The 13,863-nt window shown below is 32.4% G+C and overlaps 1 protein-coding gene across 1 annotated transcript; it reads left to right on the top strand.

Moving 5' to 3' along the window:
* Positions 1-2,403: 2,403 nt before the first annotated feature.
* LOC149206855 (uncharacterized) lies at positions 2,404-12,672 on the top strand. The gene is made up of 3 exons (XM_089393807.1): positions 2,404-3,457; positions 4,074-4,204; positions 11,009-12,672. The coding sequence occupies exons 1-3, from the start codon at positions 2,613-2,615 to the stop codon at positions 12,376-12,378; spliced, it is 2,346 nt and encodes a 781-aa protein (XP_089249933.1). The 5' UTR covers positions 2,404-2,612; the 3' UTR covers positions 12,379-12,672.
* The last annotated feature ends 1,191 nt before the right edge of the window (positions 12,673-13,863 follow it).

Genomic DNA, 13,863 nt, shown 5'->3' with positions numbered 1-13,863 from the left:
TTAATTAGCATAAATAACATAATACGCTTAAACTTTTACACATTAATTACACTGGACATGATAAACCATAAATAACATGATTTTTAAATTTTAATATTATTATCAAATTATTTTTATTATTATTGATTTTTTTAAATATATTAATTTTAACACGGTATTTCATATTAAATTTAAACTTTTATGATCCATAATGTAAATAAATATTTTTTAAATTAATTACATTATTAAAATTTAATCAACATTTAAAACTAATTAATATAATCCATCGTCAAAACAAAATATAACATATGATACATAAATATTCACACTTAAAATGATATGAAATGATTGACAAATCTTCACACATTAATTATATTCAACATGATAAAAACATTAACAACCTTATGAGTAATCTTAACACATTAATTATACACAACATAATGCAACTCATATATGAAGGCACTACGATCAACTTTATTTCCATTATTCTTTATAGTTATTCGTTATCGGTATTGATTGTTATTTTCGAAATATAATATTAACATTATTTAAATTTAAGTAAAATTTTATACATTAATTATGTTAAGGAATTTAGACTTCTGTGATCCATAACATTGTTTAGAAAATCTTCGGCAAAATCACATAATCAATTTTTTGTCGACGCGTTTCGAAACAACCAGTGTGGTTCATCGTCAGGACAAGTTGAAGGACTGATCTGGCTAAGCTTGATTAAATAGAGTGTGCAGAGATCCCAACGGTTATATTGCAACGGCTAATTTTGACTTAGTCAAACTAATAATTTTATTATTAACCGAAACCTACTATTATTAGTTAATTGAATATAATAAATATAATGTTTAAATATAATGGTCATTATATTTATTAAAAATCTATATTTATTATTATTCTTAAATTAATTAATTCCAAATAAATAGTATTAAAATACTATTAATTTTTAAATACCAATTACCATTGTAACTAAATTCTAAAGATTAATAGTATTTTAATACTATTTATTTGGAATTAATTAATTTAAGAATAATAATAAATATAGATTTTTAATAAATATAATGACCATTATATTTATTATATTCAATTAACTAATAATAGTAGGTTTCGGTTAGCCGTTGCAATATAACCGTTCGGATCTCTGCACACTCTATTTAATCAAGCTTAGCCAGATCATTCCTTGAACTTGTCCTGACGATGAACCACACTGGTTGGTTGGAAACGCTTCGACAAAAGATTGATTATGTGATTTTGCCGAAGATTTTCTAAACAAATTAATTATGTTATTTTCGAAATAAAATATTAACATTATTTAAATTTAAGTAAAATTGTATACATTAATTATACTCATCAATATAATAAGGTATAAATAATATTATGTGTAAATTTCCACATATTAATTACACTCAATATGGTAAATCATAAATAACATGATGAACATGATAAACATAAATAATAAGATATAGAAATATTGGCATTATCATTAAATTTATTTTTATTATTTATTATTATTTTTATTATGTAAAATATAATAGTTTAGATAAGTTGTTTTTAGTGAGATTTTTTGAAAGTTTTTTTATAGATTTTTTCGGTTTAATTTTTCTATAATTTGGCAGGAATTTATTCAAATCACAACCTTGATTGGTAATCCCTACCCAATCGAAGTGTCCTAAAAGTTTTTAAGGGTGATGAATCTACATATACAGTGAAAAAACCAGTTTAAATAACACAAATCAAAATTTCACCTCAAAATTTTCCGCTAAATTCCACACCAAAAAATCCAAAAAATCACACTAAAATCTATATATAATATATTATATTTTATTATTTTAACATATTATTTTATAAAAATGCGGAAATCTAGACACTACTACCATCAAATTTATTTTCATTTTTCCTTATCATTATTGATGATTTTCTTAAAATATTTTAATCCTTATATCTCTCTCACATATATATCTAATTAATTTTAATTAACAGACTGAATATAAAAATATTGCTATTTATTATTTTAACATATAATTTTATTAGGTTTATGTTTTGAATTAATATGTTTAGATTATAATTTGAGTTGTTTAGCTAAAAAAATAAGATAATTGAAACAATTAAAAAGAACAGAATTACATTTAGTGAAAGTCACGTAAATCAAGTTTAAACACATTAGGTAATCCATTATTTTAAATCTTCGAAGCATTAGTAACTAAACATAAATTTGATTTTAAAAAAATCGGACAAAAAATAATAAAATAAGCGGAAGCGCCCAATAATAATTAAAATTTTGATAGCTGGCAGCATGGTGGCCGGAATCTTCCTCAGTCACCAGGAAAGATGCAAAACCGGGCAGATACATCTGAGAGGAAGTTGAGAAGTCACTTCCATCAGAAAATCTGAACCGTCCGATGCATTGGTGGATCAACGGTTGAGAAATTGTTAAGAGACTGGTTTCCTTGTGCCGAGAAGAAACGAGAAAAATATTGTGGAGATGAGATGAGTTTTCTGGTTTCCTCGCGAATGGAATTTCCAGGACAGAGATACGTTGAATAGATCTGAAAAAAAGACTACTCTGCTTTTGACTCCGCGTTCATAGATATAAAATCACCCCTTTACTATGCCAATTCCTCTGGATGGAGTTAGGTGAAGGTGGTGGATTCAACACAATTGGTACTCAGAAGGGTACTGATTTATCTGCATCTTCTGCAATATTAGTGAATACTCATACAACAATTGATGAGAAATTCCTTGCAGTCAAGGAAAATAAGGCAGAAACAGCAAGGAAATACTGTCTGCAAGAATATAAATTTGCTTCTCTGGGTAGCAGCTCAGCTGTGAATATTGTGCCAAGGGTAGCTTTAAGAGGCCCTACAAGAGGTCTCAAGACTGAGACTGGTGAGAAAATGTCTGTGGCTGACAGGTTTGCAGCATTGCATAGTCTGTTTTTCTCTAAATCTGATGAACAGTTCAATAAAAATGGCAATATGCAAAGGGAGCTCTTACCAGTAATGAACAGCAATATTGGATGCCTGCAAAGACCAGATCATGGGGAAATAGAAGCAAAAGAGGGGGATCAGTTGGGGAGTTTCTTAGTGGGAGCTGGTGCTGGTGCTGGTGCTGGTGCTGGGTCCTCTAGTATTGAAGATTTTGATGAAAATCATGGAATGTTATCTCCAGCAATCAAGTCTCAGATTCTTGATTACCAACTTGAGCAGAATCAGAAGCATCTGCAGCATATTCCACCTGCTGTCAATGGTGGGCTGCCCAGTCTAAATTTAATAAACATGTCTTTGTACCTGCGAGAGGAATTTTCCTGTGTTACTACTACCAGTCGGGGTCCTGATCATCATAATCATGAATATGCTTTCCCAGAGAAGAGGGGGAACATTGTGTCAGGGAAAAGGCATGTCAAGCGTTCCAGCAGAGGTACCAAGAGACCCAATGTAATCAAGGGCCAGTGGACTGCAGAAGAAGATAGGTAAGTAAATTACTTTCTGAACTTCACCACAGTTTTTTTTAGGGTTGTTTGATCTAAAAAGATTTGACTCTTGAATTTTATTATTTACATAATATTTTATATCATTGTCATTTTCAGTTTAATTGTATCCCATAGGATGAACTACTTCCTGAATCTAATAACAGTTAAATTACTTCCTGAACTTAAATACAGTTTTTAGGGTTGCTGGACTTAAAAGGATTCGAATCTTGAATCTTATTGTTTACATAATACTTCATATCATCATCATTCTCCATATCTTCAATTGAACGACTTAAAAGGATTTGAATCCTGACTCTTATTGTTTACATAATACTTCATATCATCGTCATTTTCCATATCTTCAATTGAACTACCCCACCATGGGCTCTTATATGTACCTATTTGGGTATATCTTGGTCGGAGCCTTTAGGAAATTTGTCACAAATGCATAATGGCCAGAACTTGGGATTGAATCATGAGAGTGAGATTGAATTGCAGTGATTTCTTTCATTCTTTGGGCAGAAGATTTTATGAAACATGTCATAAAAGTATAATGGTTGTTGAGTTTGAGAAAAATGGTTTATGATCAAAATGCATGATGATGCATGGTTTGCAGGTTGCTTGTGAAGCTCGTTGAAGAATATGGACTGCGAAAATGGTCGCAGATTGCACAGACTCTTGCAGGTCGCGTGGGAAAGCAGTGCCGTGAAAGATGGCACAATCATTTACGACCTGACATCAAGGCAGGTTATGCAACCTCTTTCCACGTTTTCTTGGCAGTTTTGACTTGCTTTCCCTATGGAATTATCTTTTCCTGCATAGATGATATGCGCTTCTTATCATATTCTCTTTACTAAAATAAGAAAAAAATATGCGGAAAACCTGCACATTCCAGTAGGCAAGGCTTTATGTCGCATTTAGGGTTTCTACGTTTCTGAGTTGCATACAACCACGAAATTATTCTTTAGGGTTTGGAAATGAAACGATGGGTTACAGGTCCATTATTGTCACGTTGTTGGCTGACATTCTTGCGAAGCAGCTCACATTCAGGAACATAAAAGCAAATAATTATTTTCTTCAGCACGCTTTCTGTGAAAATTTAACGACTGTTTGTGGATGAATTGATGGCTGCTGCATGTATTTTACGGTTGCGCTAGTAGAATCATAACTGGACTAATTAGGTTATATATACTGTATGGCCGTATATATATATAACTTTCAAATGCTCATTATGGATTTAAGAAAATATTTAGGGCTGTGCCGGACTATTTTGCGCTTTCGCTGTAATATAAATAAAAATTTTAACCCTTTTTTTTAATTGAAGTATAGATTTTGAAGAAGTGAGTAGTGGTGAGAAAATGTTTAGAGGGTAATTTTTATTTATATGTGATAATTGTAAATATATATATTTTTAATTAAATATATATAGATTTTGATGTATTTATGTGTTTATGGCCGGACATTTTAACATAGTTTTTTATTTTATTCCAGTATTGTTTTTCTAAAAATAAAATCTTATTTAATTATAAAGTAATTTTTTAGATTATTCAATTTAATTTTTTATATAAAACATTAGTTTTCGAATTTTAATTATGAATTTTGAAAATATTTAGGGTTTATATATATAACAATTTCTCTAATACATATATATACTAGATATTTTAATATAATTTTTCTATTTCAAGTTTTTTTTATTTTATTTTAAAGTTAGGTTTTTTCTAAAAATAATATCTCTCACATATATAACAATTTCTCTAAATTTTCGTTGAAATACATATATACTAGATATTTCAACATAGTTTTTTCTATCTGAAGTTCCTTTTATTTAAGAGTTAGGTTTTCCTAAAAATAAAACCTTACTTAACTATAAAATATTTCTACATTGTGATCCTTCAATTCAATTCAATCCAATTATATATATATATATATATATAGATAGATATATCCAATCCTCGTTATGATTTTTGAAGAATTTTTTAAAAATATTCATACTAGAATATTGCAAGGGTATTAGACATTCTTAATATAATTTCTTTGCTTCACGTTGTTTTATGGTTAAGTCTTCATCAAAATTAAACTTTAAGAGAGCGTGAAATAGTGAGTCTTATATTTTGAACTTTATATCCAACAACTTTAATTATATATAGATAGATAAAACAATTTCTCTAATTTTTTCATTGAAATACATATACACTAATATTTAATATAGTTATTTTAGCTTAGGTTCATTTTATTTTAGAGTTAGGCTTTCCTAAACAATAACTTTATCTAACTATAAAACATTTCTACCTTTCGATCACTCAATTTAATTCTATATATATAAAACTAGTTTTCAATCCTAATTATAGATTTTGAAGAATTTTTAAAAAATATGTATTGGAATATTTCAAGGTTATTAAATATTCTTAATATAATTTCTCAGCTTAAATTATTTTTTTACTTTTTTTGTAAAGTGCGGTATTTCCTTCTTTTTCTATTTATAGAAGCAAGTTGTTCCATATACAAAATCTTGGTGGCCTCAACTTGCCCATATGGGAAACCAAATCTGTTGGCCACCTTAGTATGTTATAAGCCATGTAGCAAAATTTTACCAGTCCACCCAAGCTAAATACATTTCACATCTAGATACACTGTTCAACATCCTAACTGACATACAACACAGGAAAAGTAAATGCTATCTGCTAAAAAACCAAGTAAAAACTAGAAGGTAAAAAAACTATTCCTTTCTATCATCTTTATCAGATTCCACAATAGTCAGTGCAGCAACAGAGTCACCTGGCACCAGAGACAACTTCATCATTCTTTGCTGGATCTCATCCAGCTTGCTATCCTGCATAAACATCATAATTTGCAAATTCTTCATGTCCTTTTTGAGGTTGGGCAAGCCTTGGGCCATTTCTGCCATCTCCCCCGACACGTGTTCTATGGCTCTAGCCAACAAACGCTTCATGACCTAGTATATGTGCAAGGTTTGTTTGAATAGTGTCATCCTGCCCCTGGTGTGCCCTGGGTCAGGGACTATATCCCCCCATTCTTCCATTTCTAGCTCAGAGTCTTCTTCCATGATGTTGTCCTCCATCTCCTAGATCAGCTGACGAATTTCAACATCTGTCCCTTCTCTGTATGCTCGAGCTGCCTCATTGACTGCCACTTTAATGGATTTCCTACCTGTTCTCTGCCCTGCCATATCTACAGTGGTAGGAACTTTTTTAACTGACTGGCTCTGGCACCCCCTACCCCCACGGCCCCGACCTCTGCCAAGGCGAGCCATCTCTTCGTTTACTGACTCCTGCTTACAATTATCAACAAAAAACGTTAGCTTTCTAGGATCTTCAGACTTCCCAGCTTCCGACATATCCTTTTTTCTAAGCATTCCCACCCTACCCCAGCCCTCCCCATCTCTCTAGGGAGTCGTGGTTCTCTCCCCTCCTGGACTAGGGGTGGCGGCCAAGCTATCTACCATCCTATCCTTCTTCAGATTGTGGTCCTTAGTTTCCCAGGGCCGGCCCTTAGTCCTGAGATTACCCTCCCCGCATGCCTATGCTCTGGCTACTATTAATCAGCTGATCAGGGCCATCTCTCTGCCTCTCCTCTCTGTCCTCAGGCCTACCCTGACACAACCCTTTCCCACCATGACCCAGCTTACCCCCCTCCTTCATCATACTATTCTTTTCAAAGCGAATTGCAGGAGGTAAGCGAGAGGAAACATACCCGAAATTGAGCTTGGTCGCGGATGTCCCCGACGCTTGCACTGCCCTGCTCCCGTCTTCCCTTCACTGCGTTCTGTGCTCTCTCCCAAATCTTTCCACCCTCATGTATCCCTTCCCACCTACCCTACATCCCATCCTACTACCGTCGTCGTTCTTGCCTACCTCTCTCTGCATACTCATGCCACTTTGCCCCCTTGATATTCCCGCAATCATGTAGGATGCCACCACGTCTAGCTGTTCCAACTTGAGGATAGTAGTCAACCGTGGCAGTCCTCTCACTTGCTCTGTCTTCGTGCTCGTACTCTCCCACTTCATCGCCCGGGATTAAACTATTTTTTTATTATTTCACAACTAAGTTTTCATAAAAAGTAAACTTTATCCAAACATAAAATAGTCTTATCTTTTGACCTTTATATCTCAGGCTTTAAATGTAGTTTCATTATATTAATAAAAGTGCATTTTACCTATATCTAAAAAATTTTAAAATTCTTTTAAAAAAATTACATTATTTCTTTTTATTAAAAATGATCAAAATCAAAATATAACATTTATTATTTTTTTTAATCTTAAAAAATACATTTGGTTTTTTAAAATATTTTATAATATAAATTATAACCACTTAATTATTTGTTTTTCAAATTTACAATTTCAACTACAAATTATAAAATTTTATTATATGTTTATAAAATTATATTATATATTTATAAGTTTATTATTAAATTATATTATATGTTTATAAATTATATTATATATTTATAAGTTTATTATTAGAAGACCCAAATTTGTAATATATTTAATAATAACATATATAAATATATAATCTATTTTGTTTTCTTATTTATAATGTTTTTAATAATAATATTTAAAAATTTTATTTTTAATGTTTTATGTTGAGTTTTTAGAATTCATGAATAATCTATTTCTTATAAATTTTCTTTTTTATCTATATAACTGGCTTGAATTCAAATTTTAAAAAATTCATGAATTTTTTTCCTAGAAAAAAAGTTGTAATTTTATGAGAGAGTAATAGGATTATATGTGTAGATGTTGTAACATTTCAAATAATTGTTGAATTGTTTTAACCAGGATATAAAGAGTCCCTCATCCATGGTAGATAATAGCTAGTCTCAAAGAGAAGCTTATACAAAATGTATTTTTTTCACATCGAGTGCGTTTAACCATATAAATAGAGTCCCCCATCCATGGCCAATATAGCCATCACTAATCCCAAATAGAATATGACACAACACTTGTTTGTTTTCACATCTAGTGTGGTATATGAGAAGGGAAAAACAAAAAGGAATTGCAACATAGTCTTGCAGAGATCTGCTTATAAGTTTAGTTTGCCCCATACCAGGCCAATATGTTCATGGTGGTTGCCTTCTTCTTCAACTCCCTAGTTTCCTTAGTTGAGGTCCAACCCCATTTTTGAGAGGGAGTTTGTAGTTGTGTTCCTATGCTTATAGATATGAGTGTAAAATATGTCAATAAATTTTATTGATAGGCACATGATTTTATGAAAAAGTGGTTGGAGAGAGTGGTTGCCTTCTTCTTCAACTCTCTAGTTTCCTTAGTTGAGGTCCAACCCCATTTTTGAGAGGGAGTTTGCAGTTGTGTTCCTATGCCTATAGATATGAGTGTAAAATATGTCAATGAATTTTATTGATAGGCACATGATTTTATGAAAAAGTGGTTGGAGAGAGTGGTTTAGGTGTCTTGCTCTACCATTCATCCACTTTATGGTCAAGAGATCATCCCGGTAAATTTGGAGAGCTTCAATGTGGCATTCTTTTGCAAATGTCAAGAGGAGAAAGAGAGCCATGAGTTCTTCGTGATTATTGGTTGCCTCCATGATGTTTGCTGAGATGAAGAGAAAATTTGTTGTGGAGAGGTAGAGGATACCTCCTATTACCCCTATGCTTGGGGGTTGTTGCGTTGCACCATCAAGAACCCCCAAGGCCTATTTGACATTAGTGGTGCTTCTTCTTCCAAGTTATGTCTGGCATATGGGGTGGATAGGGAAGGGGGAGGGTAGATATGCTTGATCATGAATAGCAAAAGTTTGAATGGTTGTCTTAATAGAAAGTGGGTCATTGTTTTCAAATATTGGGTGATTATAATCTAGCCAAATACCCCAAACTAGAAAAAGAGGAAGCATAATGAGTTTTTTTTTTGTTTATTTGAGGAAAGCCAATCTTCCAAGTTTTAACCAATGGTCTGCTTGTCCCACTTGAAGTAGAGTCCTTTGAGGTGCCTAATTTCATCCCACACTTCGTTTGTGTAAGAGCATGTAATGAAGAGGTGAGAGATGGATTCAACTTTTGGGTGACAAAGGGCACATCTGCTAGGTTATTCAAAGGGGTTTCTCTATACGTTGTCCCAATTGGAAGTCTTGTTGTTTAGAAAAAACCACATGAATAATCTTAATTTTGTAGGGTATTTCAATTTCCACAATTTCTTCCCGGCCAAAGTGGAAGGTGATGCCCTTAATCTTATTTTAGAATGTGATATTGGGCTATGAATTTATAACCTTAAATCTAAATATTAAAATTTTACAAAGCCAAAATATCATTTCCTGTCACATATTAAGTGAAAGACCCCATAGATCATTTATAACATTTCCAAATTATTTAGAAATAACTATACATTATGTTGTCATTACACATTGTATTGTACGACAAATAGAGCTTAGAAAAATTGATTAAACTCTTCACTACATAATATCATTTACTTTTCAATTACATAATTTTCCTTTTTACTTTTTCCATTTATAATTTTTTTAAAAATTTGATGTTTTAAATTTTTTATATTATTTTTTTTCACACTAAATTACATTATATAAATATTTTTTATTAAAATTAAAATTATAATAATAATAATTAAAACATTACTTAAATAAAACGTAATTTTCCTTATTTTACATCCACTTTCTCCTTCATGATAACCTATTATTTTTATATATAATTCTCAAAAAACATATAAATATAATTATAATTAGAAAATTACAGAATCTCTCTCCATACGTAAATGGCCTGGAACCCTGGTGAAATAATCAACAACTCTTGGTAATAGATGAAGGAAAATATCCACGTGGCTCTCTAATTATTTTTATTTTAAATCTTATTAATCACATGTAAAAAGAAAATTTTCGTTTATATTCATATTTAACCTTCAATCCATCGCTACCTGATTATCTCCATACATCAATGGCCTGGAGTTTTATATGCCTCTGTTAAAAGATCTACAACTCTGAATGACTGATCCAGAAAATATATCAGTATACTTTTTCATTTTAATTTTAAATTGAAGTGAAAATTTTCTTTTATTTCTTAATTTGTTTTCCCACTAGTTGAGCTTAGTTCAGGGCAATCTATTTATTGAGTGGAAAGAAAATCCATCAACCCACAGCAAGATATTATTATTAAGATTGTGACAAACTCAATCGAATTAAGATTGTGACAAACACAATCGAATTTGGATGACCCTTTCCAAAATAATTTCCATCCTTAACCCAGCTTCTCCCATGAAGTTTACCCCTCCCCTCCCATGAAGTTTACCTAATAAGTTCTATCCAATTAGTTCTATCCATGTTGAATATCTATCAAGCATCGAGAGCCATACAGGTTTTGCTCTTCAAGCTACAGTATGTTCTAACTTCTGAATAAATTTGGGATAAATTAGATTTGTGGTGGTGTAGCTTTATATCCCGTTTTGCTTGATTGCACAGCATTGTAAACATTTTCATATTTACTTCGATGTCTGCAAAAGAATTCCTTGTTTATGGCTCTAACTGGGTATTATGTTGCAATTCTTGGGTTGCTTTTGGTTGTACTGCAGAGAGATCTGTGGACTGAAGAAGAAGAAAAATTATTGGTGAAGGCTCACGCAGAAGTGGGGAATAAGTGGGCAGAAATTGCCAAACGTCTTCCGGGCAGAACAGAGAATGCCATAAAAAACCACTGGAATGCAAGTAAACGCAGGCAAACTGCTCGCAGAAGATCAAGGAGAACTCTGGATGGCTCTATAGATGACAGGAAACACAGAAGTTCGATTTTAACAGACTACATAAGGAATTTGAAAGAAGCCGAGAAGAAGGAATTAGTGCCCTGCAATGACGATAGGAAAGAGGTACCAATATCAGATGCAATGTCATCTAATTCAGATCAAGGGGATCAGCAGCGACATGAGCAGCTGCTACAGGTTCAGGTCCAACTGCAGCAAGAAAACTACAATGCGTTTCATTGCCTGGCCTCTTCTCCCAACAACTGCAATAAGGTAAGTATCCCTGCATGGAAACCCTGGGACGTAGAAAATGTTCATACAGCTTCCTCCTATTCCTGCAATTCTTTGTTTTTCAATATGCAGAAACTGGAAGGAGGTGAACCCATCATGAACATGCAAACTCAAGAAAAAAAGCATCACCATCATGGAGGTATGCAGAGAATTGAAAGGGGTGATTCCATCATGAATATGCAAACTCAAGTACAAAAGCATCACCATCATGGGGATATGCAGAAAATTGAAAGAGGTAATTCCCTCATGAATATGCAAACTCAAGAACAAAAGCACCACCATCATGGGGATATGCAGAAAATTGAAAGAGGTGATTCCATCATGAATATGCAAACTCAAGAAGAAATGCATCACCATCATGGAGATCCTAGATCAACTGTCTCAAGTACCCTGCATTTGATTCAGGATGATGGATCTCCACAAAGAGATGATGGGCCATTTACATTCAACCCAGAAAACTATCCTAACCCTTTTCCCATGGACAGCAGCCATAGCATTCCTCTATGTGAATTTGTAATGAATGGTACTGGTAATGGAAAGGCTTCTGGATCTGCCAATGCAGTTACATCTCCAGACAAGACTGACTACTCTGAGGTAGTAGTAGCAGGAGGTGGAGCTTTTCAAATGGAGTCTGATGCTGACATCAACTTCCCATTTCTGTTAGATGGTGTTTCATCTGATCAAAATATTGACCTTGATATGCTATTGGGTTGTAACATAGATGATGATATGAGTGATAATTCTATTAATTCTAACCAGGCTGAGATCAAAAGGGAGATTGACCTCATTGAGATGGTTTTTGGGTCCCAAAGTCCACCAAGCTCCATCGAGAATAATAACTATGAGGATCAAACCAGCTTAGCTGCACTGAAATGGCAGAGGAGAGACAACATCCAGGACAAGCAGGTATCATTCTGATCAATCAGGCGCAGCAGCAAAGGCTCAGATGATGGTGGAAGATACTAATTCGGTCACTACTAAACTTCTTATTTCTCTTGTTGACATCACTGATAAAAACTCATTTTAGAATTGTATTTTTTTGATCTCTGGTATTTTTGAGATGCAACATTATTTTGGCTTTTCCAGTGATCATGCGTTATATATATTTTTTTTCAAATTCATAAATGGTATGAATTTCAGCTACATTGTTACATCTCTAGCATTGTTGCTGGTGATATTTCGATTAATCTCATTAAATAGTTTGTGCTCGGATGTAATTGGTATTGCGTAAATATCTAGTTCTTTGTATTTGAATGATAAATTATGTAAATGGATTGTAAGTTTAGATGTATTAAGCCTCTGAAAAAAAAAATTCAGTTATAGGTTTTTTTGGTTTACATAAAAGAGGGAAGTTATAAAAATGGGTTTAGGAAAAAACTTAGAAAAAAGTTATAAAGGGAAAATAATGTAAATTGTATATGGTTTTAGTTTTTTTTCATAAAACAATTAATTTTTAATGTAATGATGATTCACATTTATTGAGGTTAGAGTTGGTTTATTCAAATTATTTAGGTGTTTTTAAAATCTTATTTTTGAGCTGGAAAAAGTACTGAGGAAGTAGTTTTGATGACTCCAGAGGTTAGAAAGGTAAACTTTATTACATGTTTTGAAATTGAAATATTATTTTTGGCATATAGATGGCATTCTAGGAGAAAGTACATTTCATTTTCAATTCTTTTACCCTCACAAATATGACAGTCTTGCATCCCAATGCGTTTTGGAGATTGTCTCATGCTTAGTTTTACTATGTAACTCATGAAAGTTGGTTAGAATTTTAGTAGTATTGATTTTCTTTTTTCTAATGAAAACTAAGAGATAATTTTAATCTTTTAGCTGAAACTTAATCACATTGTTGCAACTTAGCTATCTAATTATTTATGCACACTCTTTCAACTTAATCACATTGTTTTAGCAACTTAGCTTCCTTTTATCTAATTATTTATGCCATCACAAATTCTCTTTCAATTTAATCAAAACTTGGTATTTTGATGTCATCCTCTATTACCTGGCTCATGTTTTCTTGTTAGAGCTAAATATTGTCATCCACAGTGTTATTTTGTTCTAATAACCACACTTCATAGTATCCTGATAGATTTATAGATACCAAAGTTACATATCTCATCTTATTAGATTATATTAAACTTACACTTCCTATAGAATGTAGTTAGGTTCTCTCCTTATGCAATTAGGATGGACTAACAATAGGACTTTAAATTTATCGCTCACTGTGTCAGCAGATAACACCGTATGAAGAGGGGGCTTCTCATTTTTCTCAACCTTTATTGTTCAGAAGTTAAGCTTCAGATGGTACATGAGGTCTCGTGTGATTAATGCTTACAACTAGAAGACATGCTGTACAAATTTAAAAAATCTGAAATCATGTTATGAAGAACTACGAACTCT

Source organism: Pinus tabuliformis, chromosome 1_2 (genome assembly GCF_031772625.1).
Source record: "Pinus tabuliformis cultivar Carrire ecotype Pingquan chromosome 1_2, CPIR1, whole genome shotgun sequence".
Classification (NCBI taxonomy): Eukaryota; Viridiplantae; Streptophyta; class Pinopsida; order Pinales; family Pinaceae; genus Pinus; species Pinus tabuliformis.
The sequence above is the reverse complement of the archived record's forward strand: the minus strand, read 5'-3'. Positions and strand labels throughout refer to the sequence as shown.